At 39.9% G+C, this 21,146-nt stretch overlaps 1 protein-coding gene across 1 annotated transcript in view; it reads left to right on the forward strand.

Annotated features, from left to right (window-relative positions):
* The window catches only part of USH2A (usherin), a 383,410-nt gene that overhangs the window by 340,180 nt on the left and 22,084 nt on the right, over positions 1-21,146 (forward strand). The window contains exons 61-63 of the mRNA XM_082050056.1: positions 13,258-13,485; positions 14,281-15,797; positions 16,808-17,129. Coding sequence (XP_081906182.1) covers positions 13,258-13,485; positions 14,281-15,797; positions 16,808-17,129 — 2,067 coding nt within the window. The remainder of the gene's footprint in view (positions 1-13,257; positions 13,486-14,280; positions 15,798-16,807; positions 17,130-21,146) is intronic.

A 21,146-nucleotide genomic window follows, 5' to 3' on the forward strand; every position in this document is an offset into this window, starting at 1 on the left:
GTGGCAAACAATGATAGGACAAGGGGTAATGGGATCAAGCTGGAACACAAAAGGTTCCACTTAAATTTGAGAAAAAACTTCTTCTCAGTAAGGGTGACAGAGCACTGGAACAGGCTGCCCAGGGAGGTTGTGGAGTCTCCTTCTCTGGAGACATTCAAAACCTGCCTGGACATGTTCCTGTGCGACCTCACTTAGGCGTTCCTGCTCCAGCAGGGGGATTGGACTAGATGATCTTTTGAGGTCCCTTCCAATCCCTAACATACTGTGATACTGTGATACTTACATGTCCGCTTCAGACAACCTATGACTGGTGCAAAAGCAGCAGCTGGACCTGCAGCACAGTAACCTCCACTAACCTCTTTGACTTTGCAGCTGTAGATTTATTTTTTAAACTAACCCATGGCTGTTCCTCCTTCCTTCTTTATGCAGCACATATGTCTCCTAAGCTTCTGTGCCCACACCACCCTAACATAGAGACAATGTTGCTGCTGAGGTATGGTCCATCTGAATGAGACCCCTGGAGTGTGTGTTGTCTGTGTGCCAGAAGGCTTCCAAGGAGCTGTATACTCACAATAGGAAGATGAACAGAGATCCCAGTATCTATTTAACCTACTGAGGCATACAGCAAATCATTACTCATTTTGCTTCTGAATTTTGCTTCAAGTATTTTTCCAAGTCCATCTGCTGAAGGTTTGAATGCACCAATTCTTTTTTCCCATCCAGTGCAGAGTTCCTAGCCTCAGCCAAATCCTCCATGCAGTGTGGAGAGGTTACTCTAGTGGCTGCAAAAAAAGCACCACGTTTATAATTGTCCCACAAATCAGAACTGCAAATGCAGTTTTCGTATATAAAAAACATAAGAAAAGTGGACTTCTTGCAGTGATAAATTTTCTGTGTTTTTGTCATAAAGAAAACTTTGCACAAACAAAATGTATGAAATGTTACAGAGCTACTCTATTTCAACAGGCTTTAAAAAAGAATTAATGAGAAGTCTGGAAGACATCTTTTCCCAGAGGAAGTGAAGGATTATTCTTGTCATTATGGTATCATAAAATTATTTTTTATTGTTTTCTCTTCAGGGGATCAAGACATGATAATTTAGATTTTCTTCTCATGAGATTTATGCTATAGTTGTAGCTTTAGACAGTGACATATTTAAGTGCTGTGCTTAAAGTTACTGTGACGTCCTGGCCTAAAAAGACTGAATAGAGACCCTGAGAACAAAAGAAAAGAAAAACATCACCTTTTCCACCAGGTAACACAATAGTTTGAGCTCTGTTGGCTTTGATGTCAAATACAGTGCCCCCTTTGAGGACAAATAGAGCTGAGAACAAGTGGCTTTTAAAAGAGGACATTTCCAAGACAAAAATTTGCAACAGCTGTTTAGCATACAGTTTAGCTGGTTTTCATCTTTTGGGTCCTGTATAGAAGCATCACAACACTTTCAATTGCTTTGGTATGATACTTGGCTTGAGGGTGTTAATGGAAATTTTAAATCACACTGATCGGAGTAACACCATCTCAAACTGAATATCGTTGCCAACATGTTGCCCTATCCATGGAAATAAGGAGTCAGGGATGTTTGTTTCAATATTATGGATTGACTAAACCAAATCCCTGTTCTAGTTGAATGCCACCGACATACACCATTTAGTTATTCTACTCATGAAGACCCTGGAGAACGCAAAAGCAAACTTCCATTGATTTTGAAGTGTTTTGAAACAGCTGTGGTTTAACTTCTGAGGCTATTAATAGTTTTCTCTTTCACCTTAAGAAAAAAAGAGCTCACCTGTATGATCTGTTGCTGTGTGCTGGTTGAAAATGTTGTCACTGATTTCTTGGCTCTTTGATTCTTAAGTGAAATTAATAAAAACTCACAGCTCTGAATTTTAAAAACATACTTTATATGGCCAATGTAGGCTAGTCTGCCTAATCTGTCTTCAAAGAGAGTGAGGCCCCTCTGAAGGGCTATTCAAAACCAAAGTTAAGAACATCCCTTCCTCTGCACAGAGTATAGAGAGTAACTGAGGACACCAGCTACACAAGTTTTGTGTCAGAATGTAAGGGTTCTGCTATTTCCCATAGCACATAACTTCATATTTGAGCACTTGAATATATTTACAACTCTGGGCCAAAATGACTACATTCTAATAATTTCTTTTTGGATTGCTCATTTGTAACAAGCATACATGCAGCTAATCAATAGATGAGACAGTGAGACTAGTGGATTTACAAGGTAATATGCTGGAGTGAACAATGTTCTGTAAAGACATTTTCATTTCTGAAATGGGCACAATTTGTTTTGTACTCAGCCTAACTATGTATCTGTTAACTTAGTGATTGATTTTAATTTCGCAAGTAACTTAAATATCCAAGAAAAATACAGAATCTGAACTAAACTTGTTGTGCTTCAGTTTTCAAGTAATATTTCAGTATTTACGTCTTTCACCTCTTCCCTAACTAAGTAACAAGCAGCTTAGACTCTCTTCTTTTTTGGCAAAAGCTTTGCACTGAGAAACCCGACTTACATGAGAAAGGGCCAATGAATGTGTAACCACATGAAAAGGAATGATTGATTCTGTTTTATTTATGCATATAACATATGCATATGTGAAGCTAGCTAGCTGTTTTTCCTGTTCACACTGCAGCAGATTTAGTTGGCTACTTTTCTGTATATGTATATGAATTCAGTGTTGGTCTGACAGCACAGAAAATGGGAATGGGCAGTCTGCAGACACTGCTTCATATGCTGTGTCAAGGTGAGTTTCTTCCCAATAGTGTGACTTAAAAGGCTTAAGCCAGAGGGACATGTAGCTGTATGATCCTAGGAGGATCTGGAAGTTCATCCATCCACTGTTTTCATTTGGTTTCAAGACATTAAACCTGTAAGCAACTTCTCTTCCAGTTGCTTTACCAAACTCTATAACCACTCTTTATTCTTGTCTTCTTTTCAGTCCTTTTCTTGGTGTAGAGTTGATTCTGAGCCTTCATATGGCAAGACATAGCTACGAAGAGATGCAACAATATATGATTTGTCTTTATTGGACTTCATTATTTTTGCGAACAGTGCAGTCCACCGCAGCTGCAATGGGCAAATAAGATTTTTGTTCCTCCTGCCATCACGTGACAGAGGGGTTTTTCAGACTACTTGTGAAGGCTTTCCACTAGCTTATAGGACCATTAAGGGCAGGAATCTCCTGTAGGAATCCTCTACTCCAAACTTCAAGGAACATCCCACAAGTTCTGGAAGGAAGGTGTCAGTTTTCTGCTGAAACTGTCAGTATTTTCATGGGAAGCTGTGCTTTGCTGAGGAATATGTCCCCAAAGCGCACACCTAAATATATGCCTAATCAATATCCCCTGCTAATATTAAGAAGATAGGATGAACTTTCCTCCAGCTACAGAGGAGAGAGAGGACATCCCTTCCTATATGACCAGTGTGCTCCTGGCCTTCTGCTAGGAGTCATTGCTCTGTACAAAAAAGTGCAGAGCAAATCTGTGGTATGAATTGGCATAATTACCCTACACCCTTTCCAAACTGCTTCCTGTACACTTTAGTTTACTTTCTGTTTAGAAAGCAGGTATTTTAGTGTAGGAAGTGCAAAGCATTGGGGGAAGGAATGAAAAACCTGGATAAGGAAAGCCTTTGAAGAGACAGGGGCTTGTATACTTTTTGGCCTACTGTTTCTTAAAATACCCAGTTCATTTTAAAGGTGACATTCTACGTTCAGCCACATATTCAGAATAAACTTCAGCCTGTATAATGTAGCTCCAAGTAAATTGTTTATGCTTACCTTCTAATATCTCTCAGAAGTGATTACATGGCAGGCAAAGTTTGAATGAAAAGCTAGGACTGTTCAGTACAGGGCAGAGAAAAAAAGAATAAACCGGTAGGAAGTAAAAACCTTTTAGTCTCCTTTAAAATGTTGCTTTTATTTTCCATTGTGTTGACAGAAAGCAGGGATTTAAAGCTGTGAATTGCCTTGAGGCTGTGTTATCTTCCTCTACTTAGCAGCAGTTAGAACTGCTCTGCATGTGTTGGGTGAGAGAGACAAGGACTCAGAATGATTGAGAAAAGGGAATAAAGTAAGCTTGCATGCAGCAATAATATGACACATCTATTGTACCTGTGTAAAATGTGATCTAAAACAATAATTATAGTTTCCTGAAGCTGCACACAGTAACACAGGGAGTTATCCTGAGACTTAATTAATTAATGTTTGTAACATGATGTGAGATCCTATGATGAAAAGTCATATATAACTGCAAAGTCTTAATTTTATGGAGCACAACTGACATTCAGTGGCATTTTCAAGGAAACTGATGTGGGAGTTCAGCTGCAATCTATGTTAAGATTCAGATTGTCCTTGTACAAGTCCCCTTAAAGATTTTCTGCAAACTTTTTTTTCCTCTTTACACTTCTTTTTCTCCAGTATGGCTATTGAGCTGTGCAAAGGCAAAAATTGAAAATAATTGCTTTTATAAGGGAAAAATAAGGGTTTTCTCCCCTCTGTTTTCCATTCACCAAAAACACAGCCAAACAGTCTTTTTTAAGTTTTACAGAAAATAAAAACTTTCAGATACTGTGCCCAGGTTATTTTAAGATCAGATGGGAGATGTTTTACAGTGTTCAGAGCCTCTTTTCTTCACAGTATCATATATGACATAATTTGAAAGGAGATTAAGAAGGCAGCTTATAGCACAGATATATGTAGTCACAAATAGTGGAGCAACATGGATGCTTGAAAAACAAAACTTCAAATTAAACCAAAAGCCAAAACATTTGATAATGGCACTGGCATGTTCTCTCTACAACAAAGCAAAACTGATTGCCACAAGATACCTTGAGTTGAGAAGTTTGGGTATATAAATTATCCGTTTTTTATGGATAACAAAAACATCCATGGTTTCATTACATTAGTTTAAAATCACAGAAGCTCTTCTGCAAAACACCTGCTGCTCTGGACATTGCTAGGGGAAAAAAAATGATTTGAGTCTAAGAAGACATGGACTGCACTGATGCGGCAGTCCAGATTTTGTTTGTTCTGACAAAAGCATCTAACTTCATTCTGGCCATCAGCCAACACATCAGATAGAAAATACGGTCTATGGCATTAGGAAAAATATAACATTAACTCCCTAGTGCTCCTAATTGAGGGATGTACCCCCCACCATTTGCAGGTTTGAGCCCTTAGGCTCTAGCTGCTGTTATGGAGCAGAAGTGTTTTCTCCTTCTTGTGCCAAGCCTACAGACAACATAGAACAAATCCTTGAGAAGACCACCTCTCCTAAATGTTGACAGTGGATGGAAAGTTGCTGCTCAACTTATTTTAAACGTATTCCTGGAGTTCAGCTGTGTGAGTGCACTAGTTGTAGCTGTAGATATACAGACTCCAGCCAGCATTTGTGTGATTGCCTTTTGTAGCTTTTTAGCTTCCCCTGAAGACACATTTCTAGCCCAGATTATAAAGCTACATCTGAAGGATCATTCGTTCCCATTTCCTTCGTAACCAAGGCAGCCTCAACAAATTGCAAGTTCTTGATGAGTTTATGCAGATTCCAGATTATGCAGTGTGTGAATTCAGAACACCACTAAAACCTCACAGCTCAATCCTATCGGGTTTGATAGTGATTTAATATGATGCTGAATTTCATATACCATGAAGTCTTTGCTGATGCGTATGCTCTATCCTCTCTCACTCCCATCAGCTCTCCACAAAGCATGCCCCACTCAGCTAAAGACCAGAACCTACAATATGTGTGCATTTTACTGAGTGTGACACATAATTTTTCAGTGGGGTTTAAGTATTTTGTCTCATGACTTCTTGTATCTCAAGTAGACAGTATTAAAATTTTTGCTTCAGATTCTGCCTGTCTTATTTTGAAGAGAAACTTATTCTAGTTCTTCATATCCGGAATGATTATTGAAAACAAAAACTATCATTCAGGTTAAGTAAGGATTTGAACTGACCAAACCAAAAAGTTTTGGGATAACAGTCCTGTCAGGTATCTGGTTTATAAAAAGAGCTTATTCTTTCCTTCTCCATCACTTTCTCATGATGAGGAATAATAAACATGGTTTAAAGTGGTATTGGGGGCAGGCGGGGTAGGGAGAAAAAAGGCACAAAACTATGGTTTATTATACAATAGGTCTTGTGAGTGTTGTTAGAGATAAAATATTAATGTTAGGAAAACATGTTAACATCGTCCTCTAGATGGTGTCTATAGTGGAATGTCATGTCATAGATATTTTGGTTTATTTGATTTATTGAGTCACGCAGAAAAATCTTTTTATATTTCAGTATTTCTCAGTACAAATTACATAAATACAGATTCAAATACATTTTTGAGAAGGCAGCATTGAGGGTTGTTCGGTGAGTTTTAAATAAATAATTATGAAAGAGAAAGAAAAGAGAAGAGAAGAAGAGAGAAGAAAGAGGAGAGGGAGAGGGAGAGGGAGAGGGAGAGGGAGAGGGAGAGGGAGAGGGAGAGGGAGAGGGAGAGGGAGAGGGAGAGGGAGAGGGAGAGGGAGAGGAGAGGAGAGGAGAGGAGAGGAGAGGAGAGGAGAGGAGAGGAGAGGAGAGGAGAGGAGAGGAGAGGAGAAAAAAAAAGAAGAAAGGGGAAAGGGGAAAGGGGAAAGGGAAAGGGAAAGGGAAAGGGAAAGGGAAAGGGAAAGGGAAAGGGAAAGGGAAAGGGAAAGGAAGGAAAAAAAAAAAGAAGAGAAAAAAGAAAAGGAAAGGAAAGAGAAAAAAGTAAAAGTATCCTGCTGAAATAGCATGGAGAAGGCAAGTGGAGTGTTGACTTTGCCCAAAGATTTTTTCTAAGGTTTTAACAGCAAAAGCACAACACTGTTGGTCGTTTTAAAGTGTCCTGCTACCCATAGGCCAACACAATGACTGAGTGCAGCTTGCTAAATGTGCTTGATCTTATTCTACTGTGCAATGCATCCTAGTTTTCTCTGTGGTGCTTTGCTTTCAAGTCAAAGCTGGGGATTCAGATGCCTGGTGAGCCTGCGGCAGGTCCCCAGGTGTGCTGGGAAAGAGAACTGTCTGCTGGGAAAATAGACACCATGTCCACCAGAGAGGTTCAGCAACAAGCAATTCACAGTTCCCTACTTGCTCTGCCAGAAAGGAGGAAAATGAGTTGCAATGTCGTATTTCTATATCAGGTATTAATTGCTGTTTGCAGAACATTTTAAATTTGGATTACTGCTGTTTCTAAGGGTTTCTCCCTGGTATAGTCCACAAGTCCATGTTGGACTATTCTCATAGGAAATGATTCCATTATGTGCTGAGTGAAACAGGGTGTGTAAATTAGGTTTTTTTATTAAAAAAGCTGCTGGCATGGTACTGTTAGGAAAGGACAGGAATGTGGAGTCATAGAGGACAGACTAGTGTTCTCCAATGTTGATGGCAAAACTACCATTTGTTTTAAAAATATATTATTAGAACATTCTTAAAGTTGAAAGCTAAAACCCATCAAACTTTACGTTTGCTAGGAATTTCAAGGAAATAATATTTTATGATCACGTAATCAAAGCTTATGTTTTAATAAAAAAGCCATTTTATATGCTTTACTTTGTAACTTGAAGCTTCTCTAATATATTTTTAAAATAAATTTTCCTAAATGTATTCATAAAAAAGCAAGCTCAAATATAATGAATTCCTGAATGTCATTTCCTAGCCACTGTAGAAGACTGCATTGATCCACCTCAGGGCTTAGAAAGAAAAAATGTCTTTTCATCTCAACCAAAGACAATTAGGAAGAATATTCCCTGGGCAAAAATGTCTCAAAATTATCTTAGATTTAATAAGGAAATCGCTGGTTTTACAAACTTAAACATTTTATTTAAATGTTTTTTTAGATTCTTTTTCATAATACATGGGTTTTTTTATATAGCATCACCAATGTGATACGTTACTGCTATAAAAGTCCTATTGGCTAATATCAAATAATATAATAATGATTTAAAATGAAAAATACATTTTTTCAATGCATTTTTTTTAATTCTAAAATGAAATGCAAAGTTCTTAAAAAGTAAAAGTTTAAGAGTGAAATTTACCATTAAAAAGAAAAGGAAAAATCTAAAATAGTTTTAAACACAAATTGGGAGGAAAGTAAACAGCACAACATCAATTACTGGTAAAAATCAAAATTCTGGTCACCTCTAGGGAAGCAAATTTCTGGTAAAATGAAGAACACTTTGGTTTCTGCCTAACCTTTGAGATTTTTCAGTACTTCCATGGGAATAATTTACATTCCAGTCCACACTGCTACAGGAAGGGACTAATAGATTCCTCGGGTATCCCTAAGTTATATCCTGTGAATTTGAGCATAAGACTTTAGGACTAGAGTAGATTTATTTTAATTAAAAGGACAGTGTAGATGATATAAGCCTGAGAACAAAAGCAACCCAAAGGACAAGTTAGGGATTGCATATGAATATGACCTCAGTGCAATTTTTAGAGTGAAGGCAGGAACTAAGAATTAGGCTGGGAAATAAGAGTGAACATCAGAGCCAAGGTGGAAACACCCCCAGTGCTTTTCTGAAAATGGCAAAGGATCAGGATTAAATGGGGAACTGGGTAAGAGGATGATGACAAAGGTGAGGATAGACTGAGTATCTTAGTAAAACCTCAAGCATTCCCTGTCATTTCTGTCACCTGTGGAGGAATCTGTTTGAATTTCTTGGTGGAAAATTTGAAAATTGGCATTGGAGGATGGTTGGGTTGATGTGCTGACTGCCAGGTGACCATAGCTTTCTCCTCCCTTGCCCATGAAGAGTTCAGCATTTCTGCCTCTGTAGACAAGGGAATGTCATGCCGAATTACATTCCTTTAATTTAAGTCTGGGGGATATGAAAGAACAGGTTTGCATCCCTGGACCATTAACAGTGTGGTAGTGTCGGATGCCACTGAGTTTAGTTAGACACTCACAGAAAGAATGAACTAGCTTTTTAATTGGTTATCAAAGATGTGTGCCAAATACGGATTACTGTATGAAAAAAAGATAGAGAGAGAGAAGAAACCAGAACATAACCTTATCATAACTGGTGAGGACTTGCTGAGTTTTTATTATTACCCCTGAAGAAGAGAACGGATACTCAAGCTGCCTATTGGGCAGCTCTTCAGTGGTTCAGCGATCTGATATATATCTGTGACATTTGGAACTCAGGCTCTGAGGCCTGGGCAACTGGTAAGGTGGCCTGCCTTGAAAAAAGACGAAGATCCCAGAGTGACACCACTGGAAAGTGCTGCTTCGTCAGATCGATAGATTCGAAGATGACTAGGTTGTGTAGTTGTATGCAGTTTAAACATTTGTGCAGGGAGTCCACTCGAGCCAAGTATTATTGACAGCTATGGATCAATGCTAATTTTTGATCATTTTCAACCTACAAAGACCTCTTGACCCTGTTGCTACCTTAGGGGCACTTCGAGTAGTCAAAAGCAATCACAGTGGGCAGTGTAAAATCGTCAGACCCTTGAAGGCTGCGCAGCCTTGCCCGTGATGGGGAGGAGGAAGGCAGGCACCTTGCATTATGGATGCCACTGCCTTTGAACGGCATGAAAGACTATGCTAATTTGTTTCCAGACTTTAAGTGACTTCTGTGCTCATGAATTAAAAAATAAACAAACAAAAAAGGCAATCTGAAGCAAATCTTGGCGGATACATTATTAATGATTCATGTTATCTCATTTTATGTTTTGAAAAATGTGTTAAAACAGGGTTTTGTTTTAAATAACTTTTATCCTAATTTACAGTTAGAAGAGTGGAATTAGCCGAGCAGTGTATTTGTTGCTGTTAACAGCTTGTGCTGCCACTGGCAGCGCGTGAAGCATTTTACTCAGCAAAACCAAAAGTGGGGTCCTGCCTGGAGGAGCGGTGCTGCTGGATCAGGTCATGGTGGCTCCTCACAGCTCACTTCAGGTGTCCATTTCTGTAGTGTTTATGTTAAAAGGACGGGCCTTATAGGAGGAATGTGAGAGTGCACACACTTAGATGTTTGCTGGATTATTCTTAATTTAATGACTGAGAATGCTTCACAGTAGGAGACAGAAAAAGGAGAGCGTGGGCTTGCAGTCCATCAGATTTCATCATCAGTCAGTGTACGAATATCTTAATGTTTGCATTAAAATTTTATTTTGTTGGTTTACTTTTAATGGTGAATGAAATCTGGCCTGTTAGCACTATGTAAACATGGGATATATGAGTTCATGGCTTTGCAGACAAAGAGTGAGAGAATATTCCATGCAATGATTCTGATCCTGTGCCTGTTTAAGGCTGTGCTGTTGTCGCTGAAGCCAAAGGTCACAGAGCTATCCTTTGCAAGGTGTATTTTTCTCTTTATATTTGACCATTCCAGCAAGACAGTATTTCTAGGCTGAAAATGTCATGGGAGGACATTAAGTAATTCTTAAAATGAATCACTGAGACTGTCATCCATCCTCTTTTCAGCATCAGCCTTTGAGCAAATTCAGAAATGGCAATGTCAGTAGTGCAGGGGGAGAAAACGTGGCTCCATATTCTGGGAGTACGTCCCCTGAGCTTACTTCAAAACCAAACCAAACAAAAATACATGTAAACCATTTGCTCTTCAAGAAGTAGCTGTAGGAGCCAAGGATAAAAGTCATCCCTGGAAGGAATGGTTTAGCAGTCTCCAGAGAACATGATGAACTGCAGGCAAGGAAATCCCTCCATCCTTGTTTCATTTCAAAGTGTGGTGAGGATTGTAAATAATTAAATCTTGAGGTTTAGTGGGAAAATGGTAGAGGGTGATGAAAAATATGCCGGTTTTCTGGTTAAAAATGAAGTGCTTTGTAGCATTGCTGTCACAAAAGCCCACCCTGATGCAGCTGATTAGAAAGCAGAGCCATTGCTTTTTGTATGATGTGTGTAATAATGTGTTTGTACCTTCGGAGAGCCTCTGTCTAGCAGTTCAGGGGCAGTAATTTAATGTTGTGTGCTCCCTTCCTCCCATCCCCAACCCCCGAACCACGGAATGTAAATTTTAGGCTTTTAAAAGTTGTGTTTTGAAAACCTAATAGATAACTGTCCTCATAAAAACTATTAATACAGACTACATCCAATTGTAAAGCTAATTTTAATCATGTTTTGTGCCAACATAATTTCTGATGCCAGATTTTTATGCTAAGCATGAACTTCAATTTGAGCTCTGTACTTTAACCTGCAGTTCATAATTTTGCATTCAGCTGTATAGGTTTTTTTGGCTATGGCAGTTTGAACGCTTCCACTTTCAAGGATCTAAGCCATAAATGTTTATTAAAAGAATCTATAATGAAATCAGTTTTGTTATTTTTTTAATGGCTGCCTTGAGTATGTTGGATGACTGAACGCACGTTGTTAATCATTAAGTACTCATGTTACAAAAAGTGTTTGATAGTATTGCCATCTAGGGGCTGAACTAAATTCTCCATACTGAAATAAACTGTAATTGGACAGGTGCTGCTATTGACAATATACATATGTTTTTGCTTTATAGCCCACATGCTTTCCATGTTTCTTATGACAAAAGATATCTCTAAATGTCCCACAGCAGCCAGAGCTTTTTTATATATAATCTGTTCGAGGTGATTGCTATTTGCATTTGAGCTTATGCTTTTTTGGCAGTGATGACTGAGAATTCCTAACAAAGAATTATACTTTTTTGCATTATTAATCTTGCTAGTGTTTGCCCTGTTTAACAGAAAAAGGAATCATTTATCAGAAAAGTATGTTTATAATCTGTACTTGTGGCATCCTCAGATTTAATATTCATAATGGTCATTCAAATGCTGTGCTATATTTATCTAAAAGACTAACTCATTGTTGTGAGGAAATAACTATTTAAATATTTATGATCTAACTTTTAATATTTAAAAAAGAGAAATTAATATTTCTTTAAAATTTGTTTCAGAGTCTGATAGCTTAACAAATGTTTAAATATTAAACAATTGGAAGTGTTAGCATTTAACAACTTAATATGACTTCCAGAAACAGGGAAATTGACTTCAGCTGTATCTGCCACACAAAGGAAACTGAATTCCTGCACTCCCCTTCTTGAGGTATATATAATTAATGCAAAAGCACAACTAAAAATGATATTAAATATATTGGTGATCAGCTGAACTCCTTTCTTCCTTGTTCCTCTGATGAGACAAATCTGAACAGTCTCCTACTGAAACGTGTTACCCCGTCCTTTGTTTGCCACTTGGTCTTCCTTGGCTGTTCAAAACACTGCTATGGCTGTGTCGCCTTCCTGCCTAGACCTAAATTTGTGCTTTGCCTCATATTTGCGCGGTTTCAGGTCTGTGTGAGAGGCTCTTCGGGGTGAGCTGCGATGCCACTGGTGCCTCTGGCCATAGCTGATGTCCCTTGGTCTGCATCCAGCCTCATGGCCCTGAGCTGGACTGTGGTCTGGTGTGGTTGCAGGTCAGCCCCAGCCCTGGCAGAGCCTGGTGGGATTAATGGGGGTGCTCCCCCGAGCCTCTCCGCACTGGTGCGAGGAGAGGGTCTGGCACCAGGGAGGGCCCAGCCCCATGGCCTGTGTCTCCATCAGCAGTGTGCCTGCTTCCTCCAACCTGGAGAAGCAAAGAGGGCTCTTGTCAGGCAGGGGGTTGCCCCGCAATCATCTTACCTTGTAATTTATCTCAAGCGACATCTTTACAAAGCAGGAACATGGAAACCAGTTTATTCCCTCCTGCCCTCACTCACTTCCCTCCCACCCCTCACTTTTAAGGGATTTGTTTTCAGTAAGGGAATGAAACCGTGCTCTTGGAAACACTGTTGTCTATCCATATTACAATGCTCTAGGTAGAGCAGGATGGCATGGCTATCAAATGTCACTTCTATACACAAGATGTGTAAGGATTCTTTAAAGGCAGGCATCACTCATATACCATAGGTTTCACATGTACTTGAGTCCTGCAGAGTGCCAGGCACTCGGTCCTTACTGTGCAAAACTTGAACGCGTGCTGAACGAAATACAAGTTGTTTGCTAGCTGGAGTTTGGACTGTGCAGGACTCCCCAGGAGTCAGCTCCAAAGGCTCCACCTTAATGATAGATATTTTTTTAAAGCCTAAGAGCTGCTTTTTGAGGTTCAGCTACGGAAACACACCAAAAAATCCTGGTAACCAGATGGGGTATTCTGCAAAGCGGTCAGAAGTGACCCAGAGCTGAGACCTCATTTTCCAAGTGACATAAACCACAGATGCTGATTACTTTTTTAACTAACTCAAACATCTGTATTCTTGCTTCAGGGAACAAAGCATCAGGCTCATTTATTTGGATTGAAACCTTTCACAACATATCATATTCATGTCGTAGCTGTAAACAATGCTGGGCAGGTTTCAAGCCCCTGGACATCTGTGCGCACATTGGAAGCTTCACCCAGTGGCCTGAGCAACTTCACTGTGGAAAAGAAAGAAAATGGCAGGGCTCTGCTGCTAAAATGGTCAGAGCCCTCCCAGCCCAATGGTGTGATTAAGGTAATCTTCATCTTGACACTTTAATGGATCAAAAAAGAGAGGAAATGCTGAATATCAAATTTAAACATTTTCTCTGAAAAGGACTCGTTAAATGCATTATGCTTTAAAATAAGATAGAAGTCCAATGTAAGCAGAAGGCATTCTGTGAGCACTCTCTGCTTGTGGTTGTCTTAAAATTAGTATTAACATTCCTGTGCTACCCCATGACTGTAAACGTTCATTTACAGTGAACCAAATTGTTAATTTAACCTATAGAAAGCTATGCAAGAAAGCTCATAGTCTTACTTGACATACATTAGACATTGCCAAAATGAGTTTCTAGAAAACCTGGGTTTGACAAAATGTTGTTCTGAAGTTTGGGACTTCTTTTAGCTCAATGATTTCAACTCAGTGTAAACCTTTACCTGCAAGGTTTGCAACTAAAGGGGTTTATTTGAAGTTTTTGTCTTAAGTGATTTTCTCTAGAGTTAGTCTGTGAGAAGCTTTGTGCTAGCCCGTGAGAGCTTTGCAATGAAACTTGATAACAAATAAATATAATGAAAACTGTCACTAAGTGATTTATTACTGCATCCAAAATGGAAAAAAAAAAAAAAAAAAAAAAAAGAAAAGAAAGAAAACTGGATCAAAACATTCCTTCTGTCTCAATGATCTGTTTGTGGAGTGATTGTTGCTAGAAAGGAACTAAGTTTCTGAATCATTGGCTAATAGCTCTTACCCTTTTTTCCTTTTATCCTGGTTTCTGTTCTTTATTTATTTATTTCTCTATTTATTTCTCTATTTCTTTTTTTCCCCCAGTTTTACAATATATTCAGCGATGACAACCTGGAGTATAGTGGTTTATCTCGCCAGTTCCTCTTCAGGCGCCTTGAGCCGTACACCCTCTATACCCTTGTGCTGGAGGCTTGCAACGCAGCCGGCTGCACCCGTTCTCCACCCCAGCCGGTCCAAACAGATGAAGCACCTCCAGTGTCTCAGATGGCACCTGTAATCCAGGCAGTGAACGCTACCAACATTGAACTGAGCTGGTTGCAGCCAATTAATCCAAACGGAAAAATAATTCGCTATGAAGTTATTCACAGACACACAAAAGAAAATGCTGCAGGGTACAGAGCAACAACAGAAGATGAAAAAATTGTTTTCACAGAATATAACACTGAAAGCAACACATTCATATATAATGATAAAGGTTTGCAGCCATGGACAAGGTATGAATATAAAATACGCACCTGGAATGCAGCAGGCTCTGCTGACAGCTCCTGGACAGTGGCAAAGACTAGTCAAACTGCCCCAAAAGGTCTTGCTGCCCCCAGGTTATACTTGGCCTCAGTTAACCCCCATAAAGTGCTCATCTCGTGGGCCTCCCCAGCACAGCCCAATGGTATTCTTCAGTCATACAGGCTGCTAAAGAACGATGTTCTCTACCCTTTCAGCTTCGACGCTGCGACTTTCAACTACACGGATGAAGACTTGCTGCCCTATTCAATGTACAGTTACGCGATAGTTGCCTGCACGATGGGAGGCTGCTCCACCAGTGAACCAGCTGCAATACAGACGCTGGAAGCAGCTCCTGCCTTTGTGGATCCACCATCTCTGCAGGCTGTCAGTGCCACTCAAATTAATGCATCTTGGGCACCTCCCCAAATACAAAATGGAGATATCACCAAGTACATATTGAAATTAAACAATGAAGAGTATTATCCTGGCAAAAGTTTGCAAATGTTGGTTTCTAATTTACAGCCTTACACCCAGTATGATTTTGTGTTGGTTGCCTGTACTGCGGGCGGCTGCACATCTAGCATGTCCCAGTCAGTGATAACTATGGAGGCCCCACCATTAAATATGGAAGCCCCCAGGCTGCTTGCCATGGGTTCAGAGTCAATTGAAATCACCTGGAAACTTCCCGCTAATCCTAATGGTAAAGTCACAAGCTATGAGCTAAGGAGGGATGGTGTACTTGTTTACTCAGGTCTGGAAACTCGCTATCTTGATTTCACCCTAATGCCAGGCATGGAGTACAGCTACACTGTTACCGCAAATAACAGTCAAGGGAGTGTGACCAGCCCACCAGCTCAGATAAAAACCAACCCTTCTGCTCCATCTGGGCTGTTGCCTCCTAGGTTGCAGGCATGGTCCTCAAGAGAGATTTTGGTGGCCTGGGATCCTCCTATCAAAGTCAACGGTGACATTAGAAACTACACAATCTCGATCCACAAGCCTGCTGAAACAGGAAAGAAAATTGTTGACTTCAATGCATCTCATGTTTCCTTTCTGAGACGGTCGTACATTGTGGCAGAGCTACAACCCTACAGTAGGTAAGCCTGGAAAACCTCATTCGTGAAATTAATGCTGCAAGGGCATTCAGTGGGCTGGCAGACAGCTCAACCATCTTGTTTAAACAGATAGTCAGGCCCATGGGGTTTTGCTTCCTAAAGAGCACCTGATAAAACCAGGATTTTTTAAATTTATAGTAACACCAGCTATATATCATTTTGCGAACTGCATAGGGGTTGACTTTGGTTGTAATTAATACAAGGGGCAATTCAGTACTTTGCTATAGACTCCAAAATCTTCAATCTTGTACACATCTATCTTTTGCAAGATGTCTGCCTTCAAGAATAAATAGGGCTTTAGTTCACGAAGTTCAGGGTGGGCAGATAAAAGGTGTTTTAGCTCACCCATTCACAGTGTAGCTGAGCTGATCATGGAGTCACACCAAGAATACACCAGCACCTTTGAGCTGAAAACGAGCAACTTGTGTTTAAGTGAAAGCTAAAACTTAAGAAAGGGTACCGGACTTGGCTACAGAAGGAGCACACTTGATACTGAAGTAATATCTTCCCTACTAATTCTTGATTTTTTACCTGACCTTTCCTTATATATTTGTGTAGGCATAATTTTTGTGTTTTGCATGCTTGATAAGACTGTCTACAATTTACATGTAACTAATTTGAATCCAAAGAGAGAAGAGTAATAGAGTGAAGTTCTACAGCTCTCAAATTATATCCAAATCATCTCTTACAAAGAATCATCATTTTGATTCATATCATCAAAATCAAAACTATTTTGATCACTTGACTCCTGCAGATATTGACTCTGCTCTGGAAAAATAAAAAAAATCAAAATCCAGAAGGCAGTGTTCTTCATTTTTTGCTATACCTGGCACAGCACATAATTTGTGTGTCCATACAAATGGTTTTCTTCAAAAATGCCAAAGACTGAGAAAAATTAAGAAACCTCTCATGTATACTTAAGATCTCATGCACAGTTCATATTTGTGCTTGCAGTGTTTTAATCACTTTATACCTGATTTGTCTTCCCGAAGGTATGAAGTACAGCTCCAAGCTTGCACAGAGCTGGGTTGTGCCTCCAGTGAGTGGGCATCGGTGCAGACACTGGAGTCCCCCCCAGCACTGCAGCCTGCCCCTCTCATAGAAATACAGACCAGAGCTGGGGGCTTTCAGTCAATGTCTTCCGTCCTGTGGACTGGCCCACAGCAGCCAAATGGGAAGATTTTATACTACGAACTTTACAGAAGGCGAACGACTCAAGCCCATGTAAATTTAGACCTCGCACTCGTGTACAATGGCTCTTCAACCTCCTTCAAAGATGACAAGTTGCTGCCTTACACCGAATATGAATATCAGGTGGGAACTGAAGTGGTTTCAGTACTCTTTGAGAACCTTACTTTACACCTACAACTAACATATACATCTCATTTCTAATGTTAATAGTATTGTGATACCTGAATGATTATTGTTAATGTATTTTAAATAGTTGAGAGCTGAAAATAATTTTACACAAGCAATATATTCATTTAGCAGTCATTTTTCTTGGGCTGAATCCTGAGTGCCTGTTTCTTGTATGTTAAATTTTTGTGTACCCTCCAGAGCTTTTGCAAGGCTCTAATATTATTTGAGTAATGTGAAATTCTGGTTCTTAAAAGGCAGCTTCATTTCATTTAATTAGTTTTTCTTTCTTTTTCCATCCTCCCCCGATCTCTTCTGAATTAATTTTGACTTTATGATCTTAACGCAGTTTATAGCAAGAGGGACTGGGGTTGTTTTCTCCTTAAAATAGATGTTGGGATCACAAGCAGTTTTCATGGGTGGTTCAAAAGTGAATTTACTGTTGATGGTTGTTGTTACTTCCCATATACATTGGTATTTTTACTATTGGGTTTTTTTTGTATGAGGCTAAGATAAAGCAAGGAGACCAGTTCTGCCATTCAGACTGAGTAGTCTCTTTCCTCACTAGAAGTCAGTGGTACTGTTGGAATCAGTCCAGCTGTGGAGTAGGTATCATCATCACTGGCTATGAATAGTGCCATGGATATTTGGCCCAAGTTACATACATGTATCTTGGCCCTTAAACCTAAAGTGATTACTTCCTTTCACCTGTAATCGTTTTCTGTGTCAAAGTTACAAATTTCAGCATCTTTTTTTTTTACCATATAGTGATAATATAAGGTTTTACTTGATTTAAGCCTATGAACTGAGAACTTTGCTATTTATAACCCTCTGACATCTATTCCAAGTTTTTATATGAGTTAATGGAATTTAGACCCTCACTAAAAAAGAAGCCCTGCATTTGATGTTTCTAAAGGTAAGTGAATGTAGTATCATAGCAGGATGAGGCTGATTTTTTTAGTATGATGATGTCTACAAATAAGCACACTTATTTGACATTTAACAGGATACCAGTAAACCTCACTACTGATTCTGTACACAAGATTTGTAGACATGATATGTCTTGAAGATGGGTTTGGCTGTGCTCAGAAGTCTTTACAACCTTTTTCCTTTAAATAAATGAATATATTTAAAATTGCTCAATTCTGGATTTGTTTTGAAATGTATGAAACACAGTGCATTCCACCCCACGAGCTCCTGCAAGGTGGTGGCAATCTGTCTTTTACAGGCTCATTTGCTTTATAGGCTCACAAGATAATTCAGGTTGGAAGGGCTCTCATGAGGCCATCCAGTCCAGCTTCCTGCTCAAAACAGGCTCATTTAAGAGATCAGATGAGGTTACACAGGGCTTTATCCAGTTCCCTCTTGAAAACATCCAGGGAGGGAGACTGTATAACCTCTCAAGGCTGTCTGCTCCACTGCTTGGCTGTCCTCATTGTGAAAAAAGCTTTTTTATTATGCCCAGTCTGAACCTCTCTTGTTTGAATTTATATCTGTTTTCTCTTGTCCCTCCCTCCACATACCACTATGAAGAACCTGGACCCACCTTCTTGTTAGCCTGTGGGTAGGTGCTGGGGGACTGTGATTGTATCCCTTCAAAGTCATCTCCTCTCCAGGCTGAGCAAGCCCCAATCCCACAGCTTCTCCTTACAGGCCAGGTTCTCCAATCCTCTCATTACCTTGGTGGCCTTCCCCTGAACTTGCTCCAATTTATCAATATCTTTCTTGAATTCAGGGGCCAAAATGGAACAAATGCTAAGTAAAGGCATGTAATCACTTCCTTTAATTGTCTGGCTATGCTCCTGTTAAACAGCTCAAGATGCTGTCGGCCATCTTTGCTGCCAGATTACACTGCTGGCTCTTGTTCAGCTTCCTGTCTACTAAGACCAGGTCCTTTCCAGCAGAGGTGCCCCCTAGCTGGTCAGTCCCTACACTGTAGTGCTGCAAGGAGTTATTCCTTTCCAAGTGCAAGACTTCACGTCGACCTGTTCCTCTGGCCTTTCAATGGCAGACCTGACCTTCAACGTATCGATGGGACCCTTCCGGTTTGGTGTCATCCGCAAATTTGATGGGAGTGCACTGTACAAATCGGATTGTTTGGTAGCTCTGCTATTATCATTGCGTTCTTTTTGGTAGCCAGAAACCATGAAGAATTCAATCTCAAAAGTTGCTTTATCACATTAGTTTATCTAGCTGTGACATGTATACGGGTTGTAGACTCACCAAGTTGTGTAGGTTGGAAGGGACATCCAGAAGGCATGTAGCCTAACTCCCTGCTTAAAGTAGGTCCTGTAGAGCAGGCTGCTCAGGGCTGTGTCCAGTTGAGTTTTAGGTCAAGTTCTTCATCCTTCCATCTCCAAGAGTTAAGATTGTACAACCTGTGTGGGGACCATGTTCCAGTTCCTGACTACATATCTCTTATTTGTCCCCTGTTTCAACCTGTGTCTCCTGCCTCTTGCTCCTTTACTGTCAGAGTCCTGTGGCCTGGAGGGAGAAATGCAGTGGCTTTCTTCATAAATCAGTTCCAGCAGCTCTAATTTGCATAAGAAAAGTATTCTGAAGGGACACATAAGACTATTGAAAAGACAGCCTAGGATGCTACTAGAAAAGTGTACTCACTGCAGCATTCACAAAGCCTTTCTTCTCTGCTTGACAGTCACAAACCTGTTTTGTTCCTTTCGATGTTTCTGGATTGGCAGCATGTCTGTAAGGTAACTATCAGTGTGAAAAGTGTGTCTGTTAGCTTTGTGCTGAAGGAAATGATGAGAATCTGTGACCTGACTGCTTCTTAGTTCTGATTGCAGATGCCAGTTACCTGATTTCCTTCAGTTACTTAATGACATCTTCTCTAAACTTAGCAGTACAGGAGGTGCTAGAACAATACATTCCGAAGCAAAAATTATAATTACGTAAAGCCTGAAAATTTATTGCACTTCAAATACACAAGGGTATATTTCCAGTTGTCACTTCTCTTGTGGCGAGAGCTGCTAAACCCTTCCTGTGCTGGAAACAGCACACTTTAAGGTGAACTTTTTGTGTTTTGAATCCTACTGTGTGCAAATATTAAGGTTTCCATTTCTTTCTCCCAGCTTTCCTTTAATGCCTGTGTAGGACCCATCTGTAGGCGCACAACAGTCTGAAGTCTGCCATCCATTTGTGGTAGTTTCCTTACAGCAGAACTGTTGTTAGACCAGATCTCCTTGCTATTACAGTCAGGATCTGTGCAGAACGTGAATTCAGGTTCAGATGAGGCTGGATAGGTAGCAAGTGGTGTAGCAGACCCAAGCCCTGCTGATTCGTTAGGAATCTTTCTTAGATAAAGAAAAACATCCCAGGCAGTTATCTGAGCTGGAAGTTGTAGATGTTGGCTATGGGATATTCTCAATTGCACCAACCTTCAGTTATCTCAGTCAGGAGCTGTTTTTTGGGAAGTTGGTACCACAGAGACTTGCTTAAGCTGAAGTTTTTAATGATCTATTAGTGATGGGTAACAAAGAAAGTCTCTTGACCAGATTCCTGTTTAAGACTTTGGTTTTGATCCCAGTTCTACTCCATAATCAGGCTGAGCTGTTGACTAGGACCTTAAATCATTTTTGTTTTGTACTGTTTTGTGTTTTGTTTTGTTTTTCACTGGTGGCCATTTATTTCACTAGGAGAGATTTTTGCATGCACATGTTTGTCTTCTGCTGATGTCACTTGCAGCAGTCCTCTGGGATTTCTTCTGAGCCCTTCCATTGTTGACAATTTATATCTTGCCTGTGAGACAAGTTATTCGTAAGTATAGGGCTTGGCTTTTGCTGTTATGCTGATGAAACCCAGATTTATATTTCACTTAAACTGGATATTGATTCTGCTGTCTCTGCATTTGAGGCTTGTTTGCTGGACATAAAACTTTAAATGCAACTGAATTTCCTCCAGCAGAATGCAGATAAAATCAAAGTGCTGTGATGGGGCTCTCTCTAGCATTTTTGGAGG

Source organism: Streptopelia decaocto (assembly GCF_964273445.1).
Source record: "Streptopelia decaocto genome assembly, chromosome: 3".
Lineage (NCBI taxonomy): Eukaryota > Metazoa > Chordata > Aves > Columbiformes > Columbidae > Streptopelia > Streptopelia decaocto.